At 42.2% G+C, this 19,514-nt stretch overlaps 2 protein-coding genes across 2 annotated transcripts in view; both read left to right on the plus strand.

Moving 5' to 3' along the window:
* Positions 1–7,037, plus strand: part of sf3a1 (splicing factor 3a, subunit 1) — a 30,886-nt gene extending 23,849 nt beyond the window's left edge. The window contains exons 13-16 of the mRNA XM_078227430.1: positions 2,857–3,002; positions 4,949–5,050; positions 5,544–5,615; positions 6,531–7,037. Of these exons, the coding sequence (XP_078083556.1) occupies positions 2,857–3,002; positions 4,949–5,050; positions 5,544–5,615; positions 6,531–6,632 (422 nt within the window). The 3' untranslated portion in view covers positions 6,633–7,037. The remainder of the gene's footprint in view (positions 1–2,856; positions 3,003–4,948; positions 5,051–5,543; positions 5,616–6,530) is intronic.
* An 11,479-nt stretch (positions 7,038–18,516) lies between these two features.
* LOC144502979 (TBC1 domain family member 10A-like) overlaps positions 18,517–19,514 on the plus strand; it is a 73,896-nt gene continuing 72,898 nt past the window's right edge. The window contains exon 1 of the mRNA XM_078227431.1: positions 18,517–19,086. Coding sequence (XP_078083557.1) covers positions 18,884–19,086 — 203 coding nt within the window. The 5' untranslated portion in view covers positions 18,517–18,883. The remainder of the gene's footprint in view (positions 19,087–19,514) is intronic.

Here is a 19,514-nt window from a genome sequence, read left to right on the forward strand (position 1 = left end):
AGATAGTGGACCCATTGGTTGTGATTTTTCATAACTCGCTAGATTTCGGAGGGTACCAGAAGATTGAAAAACAGCCAACGTGACTCCCTTGTTTAAAAAGGGAGGAAGGCAGGGAGCTAAAGGCCAGATAGTTTAACATCTATTATTGGCAAGATGCTGAAGTCAATAATCAGAGGAGATAGCTAATCATTTGGGAAAGCTGAATATAATCAAACCTAGTCAACATGGTTTTATGTAACTTAAATCATGTTTGGCAAATTTGCTCGAATACTTTGAGGATGTAACAGGGAAAATCGATAGAGGGGAACCTGTGGATGTAGTGTATTTAGATTTCTAAAAGGCATTTGACAAGGTGCCACATAAGAGGCTGGTGCGTAAAGGAAAAGCCCATGGAATTGGAGTAAGTGTGTTAGAACGGATTGAAAACTGGCTGTCACATAGAAAACAGAGTTGGCTCTGATGAGTGTCATCCAGACTTGAAACGTTGGCTGTATTCTCTCTCCACAGATGCTGCCAGACCTACTGAGATTTTCCAGCATTTTCTGTTTTTGTGTTGGAATAAATGGGTCATTTTCAGAGTGGAAAGATGTAACTAGTGGAGTCCGCAGGGATCAGTTCTTGGCCCGCAATTCTTCACTATTTATATTAATGACCTGAAGGAAGAGACAATGTAAGGTTTCCAGATTTGTTGCCGATAAAAAGATAGGTGGAACGGGATGTTGTGATGAGAATATTGTGATTCTGTAATGAGATACAGATAGATTGGGTGACTGGGCAAAAACCTGGAAAGTGGAATTTAATGTGGGGAAGTGTGAGGTCATGCATTTCGTAGAAGGAATCAAAAGGCAGGTGATTATCTAAATGGAGAGAGACTGTAGATGAGTGAAGTACAAAGGGATGTAGGTGATCTAGTGCATGAGTCACAAAAAGCTAACAGGCAGGTCCAACAAGTAGTTAAGACAAAACAGCATTTGGCCTTTATTGCAAAGGGTTGGAGTTTAAAAATAGGGAGGTTTTGTTGCAATTGTACAGGGTGTTGGTGAGGCCTCAGCTGGAATACTGCATATGGTTTTGGTCCCCTTTCCTAAAAAAAGGATATAGTAACATTGGAGGGAGTCCAAAGGGGATTCACTAGGCTAATTCCTGGGATGAGAAGGTTGTTCTATCAAGAGAGACTAAATAGTTTGGGTCTGTACGCAGTATTCCAGTTTGATCTCAACCAACACTTTCAGAAACAGATTATCTGATGGCTAGTGTTGTTATTTGTGAGAGCTTGCTGTGCATAAATTGCCTCCAGCATTTCCTACATTATAACAATGACCACATTTAAAGGTACTTAATTGTAAAGCACTTTGGAATATCCTGAGGTTCTCAAAGGTGCTATGAATGTGCATTAATTCCTTGTGGTTGTTTCTAAGTAAATTAGAGAAAGCATTGTTTTGAGAACAGATATTACCATGTAATGCACAGGATATGTAAATGCTAAAATGTCATTTACTGCTTTTTTTTAAGGTGATATAACTGCTCTGCATTTATGAAATTGATTTTGGTAAATTGGTGTAGTTGATCTGGTTCGATATGAGATGTGACTCCTCAGATAATGAAGCAGTCCATGTCCAAATGCAGCATGACCTGGACACTATCAACCTGGGGCTGAAGAGTGGCAAATAACATTCGCACTACACAAATTCCAGGCAATGACCTTCTCCAAAAAGAGAGGACCTAACCATTGCCCCTTAACAGTGGCATTACCATTGCTGAATCCCCCATTATCAACATCCTGGGGGGTTACCATTGACAAGAAACTGAGCTGGACAAGCCATGTAGATAAGAGCAGGTCAGGAGTGTGATGGAATACTCCCCACTTGCCTGGATGGGTGCAGCTCCAACAACACTCGAAGAAGCTTGACACCACCCACGACTAAGCAGCCCACTTGATTGGCACCACATCTACAAACGTCCATTCCCTCCACCACCAACACTCAGTGGCAGCAGTTTGCACTACCTATAACATGCACTGCAGCAATTCACCAAAGATCCTTGGGCAGCACCTTCCAAACCCACAGTCGCTTCTATCCAGAAGGACAAGGGCAGCAGATATATGGGAACACCACCACCTGCAAGTTCTACTCCGAGCCACTCACCATCCTGACTTGGAAACATATCACCACCGTTCCTTCGCAGTCGCTGGGTCAAAATCCTGGAATTCCCTCCCTAACAGCACTGTCGGTGTCTACACCTCAGGGACTGCAGTGGTTCATGAAGACCACCCACCACATTCTCGAGGGCAGCCAGGGATGGGCTGTAAATGCTGACCAAGTAAGAAGTTTAACAACGCCAGGTTAAAGTCCAACAGGTTTATTTGGTAGCAAAAGCCACACAAGCTTTCGGAGCCTTAAGCTCCTTCAGGTGAATGGGAATTCTGTTCACAAACAGGGCATATAAAGACACAAACTCAATTTACAGAATAATTAAGGCTCCGAAAGCTTGTGGCTTTTGCTACCAAATATACCTGTTGGACTTTAACCTGGTGTTGTTAAACTTCTTACTGTGTTTACCCCAGTCCAACGCTGGCGTCTCCACATAATGCTGACCAAACCAGTGATGCCCATATCCCATAAATTATTTTTTTTTAAAGGCAGTCTGAGCCTTGGGTTGCAGGTGAACACTGTGATTTATAGTCATATAGGGCACAAAATTGACATGGAGGAGTGTGACATCTTAATGTATTCTACAAAATGTGGCCCACATACATGGTTTATTTATATTCCATCCTAATATTGGACAGGATATTATGTTTCAGAAGAAGGACTTTGAAGTTGTAATGTAACTCCTTTCTCTCACTGTTGCATTCAGCATTTGTACCTGCACCTCCAGTGGTTCCTGCCCCAATTCCTTCACTTCCTCGTCCTCCACCACCTCTAGAAGATGAGCCAGCAGCCAAAAAGATGAAAAGTGAGGATAATCTTATCCCAGAGGAAGAGTTTCTGCGAAGAAGCAAGGTATGTTCAAATGAACATAAATGTTCAATTCAAATTTCAGGACATGTTGGGCAGTGTTTATCTCCTTGCTTGTCTAATCTCAGACAGTTGCTGGGTGAGCTAGCAAGTGTTTTCATTCACCTAACTTGTCACTCGTTAACAACAAAACATTATAATGCATTTTAATCAAATTTAGGCTTTTTCCTCACCCCACTTGTGGCTTTCTCCCTGGGAAGGAACATACAGTACCTGAATATATTTATGAATCCATAAATTATACTGAATTTAATAATTTTGACTATTAGTTTTAATCAAAGGTTCTTATTCAAATTTTAAAATGATTCTTCACATTGTTTAAAAAAAGAACCATACTCATTTGCTGTACTGTAGGGTGGCACAGTGGTTAGTGTTGCTGCCTCATAGCATCAGACACAAGGGTTTGATTCCAGCCTTGGGTGACTGTCTATGTGGATTTTTGCATGATCTCCCCATTCTTTCTGGGTGTCTGCATGGGTTTCCTCTGGATGCTGCAGTTTCATCCCACTGTCCTAAGATGTGCAGGTTAGGTGTATTGGAGTTTGCAGGGATGGGCCTGAGTAAGATGCTCTTTTGGAGAGTTGGGGGCAGACTCGATGGACCGAATGGCCTCCTGCACTGTAGGGATTCTATTCTATGGAATTCACCACCCCATCATAAAACTAATCTACTATTCTGATCTCTTACTCCCACCCCTCCTGTATCTTGTTCTGTTTCAAGTATTCATCCATTTTTCCATTAAAAGGTATAATTATCTCTACTCCAGCTACTCTCCATGACAAACCATGCCATGATCCCAACAACACTGTATAAATCAATTTCTTCAAAACTCTTCCATTAGCCACATGACATTATTAAATTGATGATCCTCCTAACTGACTCCTCAATTGAAGGTAGTAGTCTTTTCCTATTCACTCTATCAAAAGCCTTCTTCATTTTAAAAAACCTGTGTAAAACCTCCTTTCTGTTGCAGTTAAAATAGTCTTGTGTCTCAAATCCCTCTTTCTGACTATAGTTTTAAAGTTTATTTATTAGTCACAAGTAAGGCTTACATTAACACTGCAATGAAGTTACTGTAAAATTCCCCTCGTCACCACACTCTGGCGTCTGTTCAGGTCAATGCACCCTAACCAGCACGTCTTTAGAATATATGAGGAAACCCACGCAGACACGGGGAGAATGTGGAAACTCCACACAGACAGTGACCCAAGCCGGGAATCAAACCCAGGTCCCTGGCGCTGTGAGGCAGCTGTGCTAACCGCTGTGCCACTATACTGCCCCTCTACCCTCATTCCGGTCAAATTATACTATACACATTCTTTGGATTTCATGTCCTTTCGATAATGCACACATTACTCTGTAAATGGCCTCAGCAGACTTTTGTATAAATTTATTGTTTTCATTTACTTAGCATTTTAAATAGATGTTTAGTACTGTTGGTTTGATGGCTTTATCTACCTGCGTTCTCTTGTTTGGAGATTTATGTATTTGAACTGTGCAGGGTCTTTCCATTAAATGAATACTCTTGTTCCTTGGTTTTCCTCCTGAAAAGAAGTTTCTGCTAATGCATTAATGATTCCACTGTTATGCTAAATATGCTTCATAAGAAAATGGCCAAATTGCTTATATTAGCACAAACTAAATGAATATTTACATTCATGCTTTCAACCAACAGTTTAGTTTCACTTTGGAACTTCCACATATCTTGCATTTTACATCAAGATTAGCTCTTGACATTCTCGATCCCTGAAAGTAATATGAAGAGCACGTTGCATGTATACTTTTGGTGCTTTTTTTCTAGTTAGCTGTGTAACACTGTTGCATGCATATCAGAAAATAACTGCATTTTTAGTACAGTGTATACAATTGTGCATTTTTAAACAACAAAGCAACTTTGCAACTTCAAATGTAATCAATTGTTTTTCTTTAAGGGTCCAGTCACGGTCAAGATACAGGTACCTAATATGCAGGATAAGTCTGAATGGAAGCTGAATGGCCAGGTCCTCGTTTTCACTCTTCCTCTAACAGATCAGGTATGCTATGACAATGTAAGATGTGAATTAATGGCAGTTTTAGGTTCTAATTAATTTCTTGTAGCAAAAAATACATTAAAAAAGCATTGAAAATGGAACAAATGTTTAACCTTGCACATGTAGTTTGCCTGGTTGTGCACATTACTACGCTTAGTTACATAGCGTTTACATAACCAAAGTGAGCCATTTGGCCCAACAAATGCATCTTGCTTTCGACTGCCCTACTTTTTCTAACGCTGTGCGTACATTCTTTTAATCTATTCTCTTGTGTAGCTTGCCAGCTGTCCAATAAATGCATCTATGCACCTCAACTACTCCATCTGGTAACAAGTTCCACATCCTAAATATTTTCTCTGGATGAAAGATGGTCTTCTGTATTCATTATTGGATTGCTGAATTGGCTTCATTAGTCATTTACATGAACTTTTGATACAGTTTTTTGACTTGCAATCAAGTGTTCTTGAGCATATCAGTTTGTTTTATTTTTTTACAGGTGTCTGTTGTCAAGGTGAAAATCCATGAGGCTACAGGAATGCCTGCTGGTAAACAGAAGCTTCAATATGAGGTACATCAATGTACAATATAGAGCTGTGATTGAGAGAAAATGGTTCTAGTTACATTTATATACATTCTTCTGTTGCTATTAATACTTTTGGAGAGTTTTAGCTTTATATATTTTATATATAACATTTAGTAACTTATGGTTGTTAGGTAATGAACTATAACACTATGTATTCATAAATATGTGACTTATAACTAGGGTGGTAGAGAGGGCTTTAAATTAAATAATGAGGGGAAGGGATCATGTGAGAGAAGATGTGATCAATCAAAGGGAAACAGTGAGATAATAGAGAAGGGCAGCAATGTGGGTAATGATAATCAGTGTGGCAGGAAGAAACAAACCATACAAACTTAAGACTGCACTAGCAGATAAGGCCAGAGACTACGAAAATGATACAAAGGGCAGTTAGAGGTTCTGTATTTGAATGTGCGCCATATTCATAACAAAATGGATGAATTGTTAGCACAAATAAAAATAAATATGTATGACTATTTCAGAGACATGGTTGCAAGGTGATCAAGGTTGTGACCTGAATATCGAAGATTATTTGACATTTCAAAAAGACAAGAAATTAGGAAGAGAATAGCTCTGTTAATTAAGGATGACAATACAGTAGGAAGCGATGACCATAATTCAAAAGAGCAAGACGTAGAACCAGTTGGGTATAGAGTTTGTATAAAATGTTGCCCAACTTTTACATGTATTTCAAGGAATATTAAGTTTTTTGTGATTCATAAATGGAAATGGTTTTTGATGTGTTTTCTGCCTCGTACTCTAATTGCTAGAAAATTTGCGGTTTTCCTGGAATAACTGTTTGGTGCTGCTGTTGAGACAGTACAGCTAAAGGTCATGTAACTTCTGTCTAATTGAGAAAGAAATGGAATTCAGTCTGACTTAACTTTTGTTTTTTTGTTTAAGGGCATCTTTATTAAAGATTCAAACTCTCTGGCCTACTACAATGTGACCAGTGGTTCAGTCATCCACCTTGCCTTCAAAGAACGAGGAGGTCGTAAGAAGTAGCACCTTGCTGCAATTGGAACTGTTTTTACACTTACTTGGGATTGTGATTCAAAACAATAGAATTGTTAATTTTTGAACAGAAATTCAAACCTTCAACATCTTTAATTAGAAGAACGTAACTGTGTAGCATATATGAAAATAATTCCGTGTACAAGTTCAAACGTTTTTAAAAAAGAAATCTGAAAGTTCAGTATGTTGCAACTTTTAGAACATGTGATTCATTCAGTTTGATAGACTCTGTCATAACGTCTGTGAACATGTAGAGTTAAACTAAATTTGGAGTTTGACTTTTGGAGGATCTGCGTTCATAAAATCTGTTGGCTAAATTATCCTCCTTGCTCCTTATGAGATTATTGCATTGCGTTTAGCTTTCTGTTGAATATTTTAAATAAAATTATATCAATTCTTGTGTGTCTGGGTTATAATTTGTAAAGATTAGATTTTTTTAAAATACATTTTTCGTCACTATTCTGTGAAGATATGTTTGACACCTTAAATTCGCCCATACAAAGAGACCCATTGTAGAATCCAATTCCTTGTTTAATGATTCCAGGGTTCTTGCCTCTGCAACTTTATTTCACAAATTAATCACACTGTATGAAAAAGAATTTCCTGTTATCAGTCCTAAAATTACTTTGTAGTTCAAAGCTGTGTCCCCCTGGTTTGCTGCACTTTAAATTAAAGCAATAGTCACCTTACAGTCATCAACACTTAAAATGTCTTTCTGTATTACTGTCTATATTGGTCAAACATTGCTAAACATTTGTCATTGCTAAAGGTATCAATTAAAAATGTGCTGTTTATAATATAGTAAATGTGCCAGCTATTTTGTGCAGTTCAGTACTTTGTAAAAGTTGATCTTTTAATGGTTGCACTGAATCAACATCTCATTTCATAATATAAACAGGCAGCTGTTATAACAACTGAGATATAAATAAAACTAAGACATTGTGGCACAGGATTGATCTAATCTCAGGTTAAACATATTGGTTGATTGAAAATGCCCAAGGTGTCCACTTTCTATCTGCCTTCTGTAATTGCTATCAGTGTGAATAGCCTTTTTATATACATAATGTTGTCCACTGTTTTGGTCCTCAACTGTATGCAACAACACTTAAATGTATCTAGGTGTCAATCCTCCTTCCCCCCCCCCTAAACTACAGACGGGGGAGAAATAAGTACATTCTGGGTTTCCTTTGTCCCACATACTGCAGTAGCTTCAATAATTGTTTTATTGGATCAATACAAAATAACAGAAGTTGGTTAATATTTCAGGAAGTAAAATTTTTATTTAGAAAAAGGGGTAAGGAAATTGGATTAAGTAAATAACTTAAAAGGCATAAAATATGGAATGGCTTACCGTGCTACAAAATTCAAGAGTCTGTGTCTACCTTGCATCCTCAGGCCCTGTTCTCTCAATTCATCTCGAATCCCATGTTTTCTGCCAAGCAAAGACATAATTCATAATTTATCTCAGTCATATATATTGCAGAAATTCCTGGTAGCCACTGACACACCCTGAGCATCAATCTCTTTTATGGCACCAAATCCAGCTCTGACCGGGTAATGTTTGCTTCCATCTTGCTGTCTCCAGAGGAAAGAAAACTCTCAAATTTGGGTAAATTTGTAAAAACAAAATGTGTGAAGCACAAGTGGAAGAGAAATTGAAAAAAATAGTTTACATATGCAGAAAGGTTAGACTATATTCCAGCAAGACTTGGCATCTTCGGGAATAGAGGAAGGGAGGGGAGAAATTAACAAAGGAACATAGGATGTTATAACTCTGCAAAAGAATGTACTATTTTCTGTCTCAGTTCAATGGTTTGGTGAATGTGTGCAAACTTTCCATCATTTGCAAACTAGTCTAAAATGAACCATGTGATTGAGGAACTGCATCAGTTCCTGTTATAAGTTCAAGTCCTACAACTTCCAAGATTGCACTAATTAATTAACAGCAACTCATCAAAGTAGAATTTGGTGGTCCTTTTCCTAATTTTAAGAACATAATAAGAAATAGGAGCAGGAGTAGGCCATCTAGCCCCTCGAGCCTGCCCCACCATTCAGTAAGATAATGGCTGATCTGAAGTGGATCAGTTCCACTTACCCGCCTGATCCCTATAACCCCTAATTCCCTTACCGATCAGGAATCCATCTATCCGTGATTTAAACATATTCAACGAGGTAGCCTCCACCACTTCAGTGGGCAGAGAATTCCAGAGATTCACCACCCTCTGAGAGAAGAAGTTCCTCCTCAACTCTGTCCTAAACTGACACCCCCTTTATTTTGAGGCTGTGCCCTCTAGTTCTAGCTTCCTTTCTAAGTGGAAAGAATCTCTCCACCTCTACCATTTCCAGCCCCTTCATTATCTTATAGGTCTCTATAAGATCCCCCCTCAGCCTTCTAGATTCCAACGAGTACAAACCCAATCTGCTCAGTCTCTCCTCATAATCAACACCCCTCATCTCTGGCATCAACCTGGTGAACCTTCTCGGCACTCCCTCCAAGGCCAAAATATCCTTCCGCAAATAAGGGGACCAATACTGCACACAGTATTCCAGCTGCGGCCTCACCAATGCCCTGTACAGATGCAGCAAGACATCTCTGCTTTTATATTCTATCCCCCTTGCGATATAGGCCAACATCCATTTGCCGCCTTAATCACCTGTTGCACCTGCAGACTGGGTTTTTGCGTCTCGTGCACAAGGACCCCCAGGTCCCTTTGCACAGTAGCATGTTGTAGTTTTTTTCCATTCAGATAATAATCCAATTTGCTATTATTTCCTCCAAAGTGAATAACCTCGCATTTGTTAACGTTATACTCCATCTGCCAGATCCTCGCCCAGTCACTCAGCCTGTCCAAATCTCTCTGCAGACCTTCTACGCCCTCCACACGATTCACTTTTCCACTTATCTTTGTGTCATCTGCAAACTTTGTTACCCTACACTCAATCCCCTCCTCCAGATCGTCTATATAAATGGTAAATAGTTGAGGCCCCAGTACCGATCCCTGCGGCACGCCACTAGTTACCATCTGCCAACCAGAAAAGCACCCATTTATTCTGACTCTCTGCTTCCTGTCGGATAGCCAATCCCCAATCCACGCTAACACCCTACCCCAACTCCGTGTGACCCAATCCTCTTCAGCAACCTTTTGTGAGGCACCTTATCAAATGCCTTTTGGAAATCCAAAAACACCGGTTCCCCTCCGTCAACCACACTAGTCACATCTTCATAAAAATTCAACAAGTTCGTCAAGCACGACTTTCCCCTCATGAATCCATGCTGCGTCTGCTTTATCAAACCATTCTTATCCAGATGGCCTGCTATTTCTTCTTTAATGATGGATTCCAGCATTTTCCCAACTACAGACGTTAAGCTAACCGGCCTGTAGTTACCCACCTTTTGCCTATTTCCTTTTTTAAAAAGTAGAACAAAGAACAGTACAACACAGGAAACAGGCCCTTCGGCCCTCCAAGCCTGTGCCGCTCCTTGGTCCAACTAGACCAATCGTTTGTATCCCTCCATTCCCAGGCTGCTCATGTGACTATCCAGGTAAGTCTTAAACGATGTCAGCGTGCCTGCCTCCACCACCCTACTTGGCAGCGCATTCCAGGCCCCCACCACCTCTGTGTAAAAAACGTCCCTCTGATATCCGAGTTATACTTCACCCCTCTCAGCTTGAGCCCGTGACCCCTCGTGATCGTCACCTCCGACCTGGGAAAAAGCTTCCCACTGTTCACCCTATCTATACCCTTCATAATCTTGTACACCTCTATTAGATCTCCCCTCATTCTCCGTCTTTCCAAGGAGAACAACCCCAGTCTACCCAATCTCTCCTCATAGCTAAGACCCTCCATACCAGGCAACATCCTGGTAAACCTTCTCTGCACTCTCTCTAACGCCTCCACGTCCTTCTGGTAGTGCGGCGACCAGAACTGGACGCAGTACTCCAAATGTGGCCTAACCAGCGTTCTATACAGCTGCATCATCAGACTCCAGTTTTTATACTCTATACCCCGTCCTATAAAGGCAAGCATACCATATGCCTTCTTCACCACCTTCTCCACCTGTGTTGCCACCTTCAAGGATTTGTGGACTTGCACACCTAGGTCCCTCTGTGTTTCTATACTCCTGATGACTCTCCCATTTATTGTATAACTCCTCCCTACATTATTTCTTCCAAAATGCATCACTTCGCATTTATCCGGATTAAACTCCATCTGCCACCTCTCCGCCCAATTTTCCAGCCTATCTATATCCTGCTGTATTGCCCGACAATGCTCTTCGCTATCCGCAAGTCCAGCCATCTTCGTGTCATCCGCAAACTTGCTGATTACACCAGTTACACCTTCTTCCAAATCATTTATATATATCACAAATAGCAGAGGTCCCAGTACAGAGCCCTGCGGAACACCACTGGTCACAGACCTCCAGCCGGAAAAAGACCCTTCGACCACTACCCTCTGTCTCCTATGGCCAAGCCAGTTCTCCACCCATCTAGCCACTTCTCCTTGTATCCCATGAGCCTTAACCTTCTTAACCAACCTGCATGTAGCATAACATTAGCTGTTTTCCAATCCGCCGGCACTACCCCAGAATCCAACGAATTTTGATAAATAACCACTAACGCATCCGCTATTACCTCTGACATTTCTTTTAGTACCCTGGGATGCATTCCATCCGGGCCCGGGGACTTGTCCACCTTCAGTCCCGTTAGTCTACCAAGTACTGCCTCCCTGGTAACATTAATTGTATTGAGTACCTCTCCTCCTACCAACCCTCTATCGTTAATATTCGGTAAACTATTTGTGTCTTCCACCGTGAAGACTGACACAAAAAACATATTTAAAGTTTCAGCCATTTCCTCATTTCCCACTATTAAATCCCCCCTCTCGTCCTCCAAGGGTCCAACATTCACTCTTGCCACTCTATTCCTTTTTATATATTTGTAAAAGCTTTTACTATCATTTTTTATATTTAGAGCTAGCCTAGCTTCATAACCTATCTTTCTTTATCGCTTTCTTAGTCGTTCTTTGTTGTTTCTTAAAGTTTTCCCAATCTTCCGAATCTCCACTATTTTTGGCCACTCTGTACGCATCGGTCTTTAATTTAATACTCTCCTTAATTTCCTTCGTTATCCACAGCTGGTTATCCCTTTTCTTACAGTCCATCTTTATCACCGGAATATATTGTTGCTGAGTACTGAAAAAGATCTCCTTAAAAATCCTCCACTGTTCCTCAGCTGTCCTACCTACCAGTCTGCTCTCCCAGTCCACCTTAGCCAATTCAGCCCTCATCCTATCGTACTTCCCTCTGTTCAAACAGAGGACAGTGGTAGGGGACCCTACTTTCTCCTCTTCCATTTGTACTAGAAATTCGACCATATTGTGATCACTTGACCCAAGAGGGTCCTTCACAAGAACATCGTTAATTCTACCTACCTCATTACACATTACCAGATCTAAGATAACTCGTTCCCTCGTCGGTTCTGTAACACACTGTTCAAGGTAACTATCCCGACAGCATTCTAAGAACACTTCCGCCATCCCACCCCTTCCAACTTGAGTCAGCCAATCAATATTAAATTTTAATTTTAAATTTTAATTTAAAAGTTAAAATTAATTCGCATCATCTAAGTATTTTCTAAGCAAAAAAGACAAGCAGGTGATCTGTTCCCAGTCCAAGTGATTTAAGCCTCTTTCCAAGTACTTGGCTTTTACTCAGAACCTCCCTTTACAGTACAGCCAAAACTACCAACACCTGTGGGCATCAGTAAACAATGCGAATAGGTCACTGCCACAACAACATTATTACTTAGGAACATGAAGTGAGACGTTTGAAGTGAAGGCCAATTGGGAAAGCAGCCTTGTGGCAATGTGGAATACGCTGCATAGGCTATATTTTCTTCTGGTCTATTATAAGGGAGAAAGTCATTGTGAATAAGCTATAATGAGGAAATCCATTTTATCCTCACACTTGCAGCAGATTAGGTATGTGTTAAAGTATGCATTTCTATGAAACAGCACATCCTGTGTAAAACCAAGCCAATATGCTAACTGGCTTTGACAATAATTGCAAGTTACATTTTGGTGAGCATGTTTTGTGTGCACTAAGTACAGAGTTAGCAATGTCTATAAATGCATTAGAAGCAAATAATATGCAAAATAAAGTTTGGAATGACACAAAATACCAAAAGAGTAAAGTTTACAAAAGATAATCTGAACACCAAGAGAATGTCCTGATTGCAGTCCCAAATCATGTTTTATAATTTTTTTAACACCTATTTGAAGTTTTCATGCTGAAGTTTTACGAGTATCGTTCACATTTTCCACTACAGTTGCCAAGCTTCTATTCTGCAACTTAAGAGAAATTCTTTTGGAACAGCGACACGAGACCAGGCATATAATGGGAATTGCTGATGGGAAAAATGGTTTTCATTGAGGAAACACAGCTGTACAACACTCCTGAACATTATAGTGAGATGTTTGAAAATATTAGGCAGATCCTGCTGTCCTCTGGCATTAAAAAAAAAAATCAACAGAAAAAAATAATGTTCCCATTGTTTTCCCTGTTCCTTTTTTGGCAAGAATGGGCTCATATAGTTAGCAATGGTTAAGGAAGCAGACAGGTCTCTGGTGCCAACTATACAGTTTCTTTTTTTTCCTGAAATAGACTGTATTTTTGTAATGTTAAATATAGGTTTGTTGTCGTTGGAACATCCTGTAGGAGGAGCCAAAGTCCAAACATAAACTAAAATATAATTTGCCAAACTGCTAATTATTTCTATAGTATTGAAATAAAACTCAGCACTTACTATTCCAATGAATAATGTATTAATGTTAATAATCCATGTCATCATAAGCATGCATTTGTAGAAGTTATACAGATAAATCTAAGTCGCTTCATTTGGGCTCCATTTTTGGCCTTCTCTTCATCTGCTTGCTGGCCCTCAATTACATTATCATTGAGAGTAGCTCAATGAGCTCCATCCAATATGTTAGCTGATGACACCCAGCTCCACCTCTCCACCACTTCCCTACTCCAATCATCACCTCTATTCTGTCGTACATTTTGCCTTTCAGATCCCACAAAAAATACCCCACTGTCACTGACTTCATTCTTTTCACAGTAAGAAGTCCCACAACACCAGGTTAAAGTCCAACAGGTTTATTTGGTAGCAAAAGCCACTAGCTTTCGGAGCGCTGCCCCTTCGTCAGGTGAGTGGGAGATCTGTTCACAAACAGGGCACATAGAGACACATTCTTCACATTCATTCTTTTCCCCAGCTACTTGTTCATATGAACAAAAATTACATTCCCCACCTCCAACTTTTCCTTGCCCATAATCATGAAAACCCTCATTCAGGCTTTTTAAAAATCACCTTTAGATTCAACTCTGCAATAGCTCACTCCAGACGCTGAAAGATGCCCTCATAAGAACAGGATATGGCGCTCGACTCATTGATCAACAGTTCCAACGCGCCACAGCGAAAAACCGCACCGACCTCCTCAGAAGACAAACACGGGACACAGTGGACAGAGTACCCTTTGTTGTCCAGTACTTCCCCGGAGCGGAGAAGCTATGGCATCTCCTCCGGAGCCTTCAACATGTCATTGATGAAGACGAACATCTCGCCAAGGCCATCCCCACACCCCCACTTCTTGCCTTCAAACCGCACAACCTCAAACAGACCATTGTCCGCAGCAAACTACCCAGCCTTCAGGAGAACAGTGACCATGACACCACACAACCCTGCCACAGCAACCTCTGCAAGACGTGCCGGATCATCGACACGGATGCCATCATCTCACGTGAGAACACCATCCACCAGGTACACGGTACATACACTTGCAACTCGGCCAACGTTGTCTACCTGATACGCTGCAAGAAAGGATGTCCCGAGGCATGGTACATTGGGGAAACTATGCAGACGCTACGACAACGGATGAATGAACACCGCTTGACAATCACCAGGCAAGACTGTTCTCTTCCTGTTGGGGAGCACTTCAGCGGTCACGGGCATTTGGCCTCTGATATTCGGGTAAGCATTCTCCAAGGCGGCCTTCGCGACACACGACAGCGCAGAGTCGCTGAGCAGAAACTGATAGCCAAGTTCCGCATACACGAGGACGGCCTCAACCGGGATATTGGGTTCATGTCACACTATTTGTAATCCCCACAGCTTGCCTGGACCTGCAGAGTTTCACTGGCTGTCTTGTCTGGAGACAATACACATCTTTTTAGCCTGTCTTGATGCTCTCTCCACTCACATTGTTTTGTTTCTTAAAGACTTGATTAGCTGTAAGTATTCGCATTCCAACCATTATTCATGTAAATTGAGTTTGTGTCTTTATATGCTCTGTTTGTGAACAGAATTCCCACTCACCTGAAGAAGGGGCTTAGAGCTCCGAAAGCTTGTGTGGCTTTTGCTACCAAATAAACCTGTTGGACTTTAACCTGGTGTTGTTAAACTTCTTACATAACTCACTTAGCCAGCATTCAAATCTTTCACAAACTCCCAATGTATCCAAAACTATGCTACCAACACCATGTCCACATTAAATCATGCCTGACCATTACACCACCCCCAAATCCTCACTGACCTATGTGGAAGTTAAAATCCTCATGTTCCCTTACAGATGTTTTTATAAGTTTGTCCATTAGTGTCACAAGTAGGCAAACATTAACACTGCAATGACGTTACTGCGAAAATCCCCTAGTTGCCACACTCCGGTGCCTGTTCGGGTACAGAGGGAGAATTTAGCATAGCCAAGGTACCTAACCAGCACATCTTTTGGACTGTGGAAGGAAACCGGAGTACCCGGAGGAAACCCGTGCAGACACAGGGAGAGCGTGCAGACTCCGCATAGACAGTGACCCAAGCCAGGAATCAAACTCAGGTCCCTAGTGTTGTGAGGCAGCAGTGCCAACCACTGTGCCACCCTTCCCTTCATTGCTTTGCCCTATCCTATCTCGGCAATCTTCTCCAATACTAATTTATTTCATAAGAACATAAGAACGAGGAGCAGGAGTAGGCCATCTGGCCCCTCGAGCCTGCTCCGCCATTCAATAAGATCATGGTTGATTTTTTTCATGGACTCAGCTCACTTACCCGCCCGCTCACCATAACCCTAATTCCTTTACTGTTCAAAAGTTTATCTCTCCTTGCCTTACCTTGGAACAACGACATGTGACCAGGCATATAATGAGAATTTCCTTTGCTCTACTGTTGATCTCTGTGTATCCTAATCCCTTTGCTCCACTGTAAGTGGCAGAACCTCAATCAGAGCTTCACATTTCCACCCTCCACAATGATTTGTGCTGAGGTATGGAACCAGCCTTACCCAAAGGACTATTTCTTCCATGTGAGCCAATATCAGTTTGTTTCAGTCGGCTGTCTGATGATGGTGTAAGACAAATGGCTCTCCTATGGCCAACCCTTTGATTCCTTTCATGATTTCAAAAGAACTGATTTTGATGCCCTAGCCTAGCCTCGTCATGAATCATTAATTTGCCAGCTGACTGTCCTTGTTTCCTCTGCTGGAGCATTTTCAAATATTTTTATGTCTTTTCATAACTGCAAACGTGATTAGCTCAACTTTGTGCATATCATAAAATTAAAATGATTGTCATAATGCAATATTTTCAGTGTTTTGTTTTTAACTTTTTAATAGACAATTAAAACATATAAGATAAAAGCAAATTACTGCGGATGCTGGAATCTGAAACCAAAACAGAAAATGCTGGATAATCTCAACAGGTCTGGCAGCATCTGTAAGGAGAGAAAAGAACTGACGTTTCGAATCCAAATGACCCTTTTTCAAAGCCAAGAGCTTTGACAAAGGGTCTTCTGGACTCGAAACATCAACTCTTTTCTCTCTTTACAGATGCTACCAGACCTGCTGAGATTTTCCAGCATTTTGGTAAAACATATAAGAGCTTGACTTCCCTTTTTGGGATGAATTGCTGAAAATAAAACTGTTCTTGCCTTTCTCCACTGTGTTACTAGTTTCAGGGAGGAAAGGAAAACCAATATTGGAATTCTTTCCTGCACTGCTCAATTACTCCTTCAGTGGAACAATTAAGAAACAGGGCGGACAATGTCCTTTGGGGATATAATCAAACAGAACTGTCTGGTTTCACAGTTGCTGAAGACAATATGAACGCAGAATCTTATGTAGGAGAATAAAGTAAGGAAAATTACAAAACAGATCCTTTTGCATGTTATTGACTAGCTTTTACATAATTTTGAGACATGAAGCAAAGACTTATTTAGAAATAATTTAGATTTAAAATGATATGATTAAATAAGATACATTGATCTGTGATACGATTTCAAGCTATGACACAAAGTAATTGGCATTCGTAATTGGCATTAACCACACTCTTAAAGTCATAAAAATAGGATATATTGACAGCAAATAGATTAATTAGCAATAATGTATAGGAAACATGTCATTGAGTGACAACAATTGTCACTACCAACAAACTTTAGATATTCTCTATATATCTACTTTGATTTAATTGTCTTACCAATGTTGTAGCAGTACTATTCTAGTGATTGCATCAGATAATTTACAGACAATAATAAGACGGCAATTATTTCTGCAGTTTGGAATTAATCATTGAGGGATGCAATCCTGCACAAATCACTTTCACTCAACCATTTTAACATTCTTCTTGTTGGCCACCCATTCTTCACACTGCATGAACTCCAATTTGTCCAAATATTTGCCGAATGAAGGTGCCCTTGCAGCCCAATCAATGCTGCGTCCGCCAAGTAAAAGAAATCTTTCATAATTTGTGGGCAATGCTGGGCACCGTTTATATAGTGGAGTCAACCTGGAGGACATTTATGTGACTTGGAAAATAATCAGGCCCTAGGTGTTCCCACCAAGTGAAGAGACAATAAGGGTTTGGGGTCCAAGGAATGGAGGGAACTGAGATCGGAATGATGAGACTATTGAAGGATTTAAACACAAGGGCAAGAATTTTAAACCTGAGGCTTGGTATTTGTTTTATCTAAGAATTTTATCTTCAAAATATGAGTAAACCATGCATATTTAAAGTTTATTTATTAAGTTTACATTAACACCGCAATGAAGTTACTGTGAAAATCCCCTGGTCGTCACAGTCCGATGCCTGTTCAGGTACACTGAGGTAGAAATTATCATGGCCAATGCACCTAACCAGCATGTCTATGAATCATAGATTTCCTACAGTGCAGAAGGAGGCCATTCAGTCCATTGAGTCCGCACCAACCACAACCCCACCCAGGCCCTATCCCCATAACCCACCTATTTACCCGAGCTAGTCCCTCTGACACTACGGGGCAATTTAGCATGGCCAACCTAACCCGCACATCTTTGGACTGTGGGAGGAAACTGGAGCACTCGGAGGAAACTCACGGGAAGAACATACAAACCCCACACAGTGACCCAAGCCAGGAATCGAACACGGGTCCCTGGCGCTGTGAGGCAGCAGTGCTGACCACTGTGGCGGTCCCTTGTCCTGACAACCACTTGACTCTGTGTTATTTGCCCTTGTTGAGATAAGGACACCAGACTGAAGGCAATCCAGGTAGATTACATCTACTGCATTACAATTTGTGAATCTGGGATTTGTAAGAAAAAGTTTGCAGCAATCTTTTGCAAAATGAAATTGGATGGTTTTACATGTGTATGTCTCCAGGAACAGTAATTTGTTGTCTATTTAATTTTCACCCATCAGTAAGGGTGCTATTTTCTGCTTCAGATGCTGCGGATTGTCTTTTGTTTGTTGGTAAAGTGGGAGATAATCTTATCTTGAGATTTGTTATTTCTGGAACATGCCCTGGAGCACTTTTCCTCTTGCTCAAGGATGGGGGCGGGGCCTGGGTCACGCATGCGCAGCTGCTCTCTCCAGGGGGGGGCAGTTGTTTTGTTGTCGGGGAGTGGGTGCCCGGCCTGAGGGAAGCGCCCGTCCGCCCGCCCGCCGGCGACCAACCACCGCGGGTGGCTTTTAAAATAACAAAATATATGTAGAATTAAAGAGTGAGCGATGCGACCGGAGTTTGGAGAGCGACGCGGCAGGAGCCCGGGAAAGGCGATCGGTGCGAGGAGCGCCTGAGAGTCCGGGAGGCGGCGGTGAGGGAGCGGGGGAAGAGTGTCCGGGGCGGAACATTCCCGCGGCGCTGCGGGCGGGAAGGGGTTGTGGAGGCGGGCAGAGATTTTAGTTCCGCGCCGGCGCCGGGCCCAGCGGCCGAGGAGACATGAAGAAGAGCCGGGAGGACGACGCGCCCGAGGCGGCGTCACCCCGGGGCACCACCGAGAACCTGGCGGCCGAGCCCGACCCCTGTCTCCGGAGCGACCTCAGCTCGATCGGCTCCGACTCCGAGATCAACGGCTTCACCAACGGCGACCAGAAGATCGACAAGTACGGCTTCGTCGGCGGTGCTCAGTACACGGGCGACCTGTGAGTACCCGGGGTGGGGGGGTACTTCCCCTTTCCCCTTTCCCCTTTCCCCTTTCCCCTTTCCCCTTTCCCCATTCCCTTTCCCCTTTCCCCATTCCCCTTTCCCCTTTCCCCTTTCCCCATTCCCCATTCCCCTTTCCCCATTCCCCTTTCCCCTTTCCCCTTTCCCCTTTCCCCTTTCCCCATTCCCCCTTTCCCCATTCCCCTCAGTCTCTTCCCCCGTTCTCCCCCCTCAGCCTCTTCCCCCATTCTCCCCCTCCTCAGCCTCTCCCCCCCCCCCCCTCCTCAGCCTCTCCCCCCCCCCCCCTCCTCAGCCTCTCCCCCCCCCCCCCCTCCTCAGCCTCTCCCCCCCCCCCCCCCTCCTCAGCCTCTCCCCCCCCCCCCCCCTCCTCAGCCTCTCCCCCCCCCCCCCCCTCCTCAGCCTCTCC

Source organism: Mustelus asterias, chromosome 13 (assembly GCF_964213995.1).
Source record: "Mustelus asterias chromosome 13, sMusAst1.hap1.1, whole genome shotgun sequence".
Taxonomy (NCBI): Eukaryota; Metazoa; Chordata; class Chondrichthyes; order Carcharhiniformes; family Triakidae; genus Mustelus; species Mustelus asterias.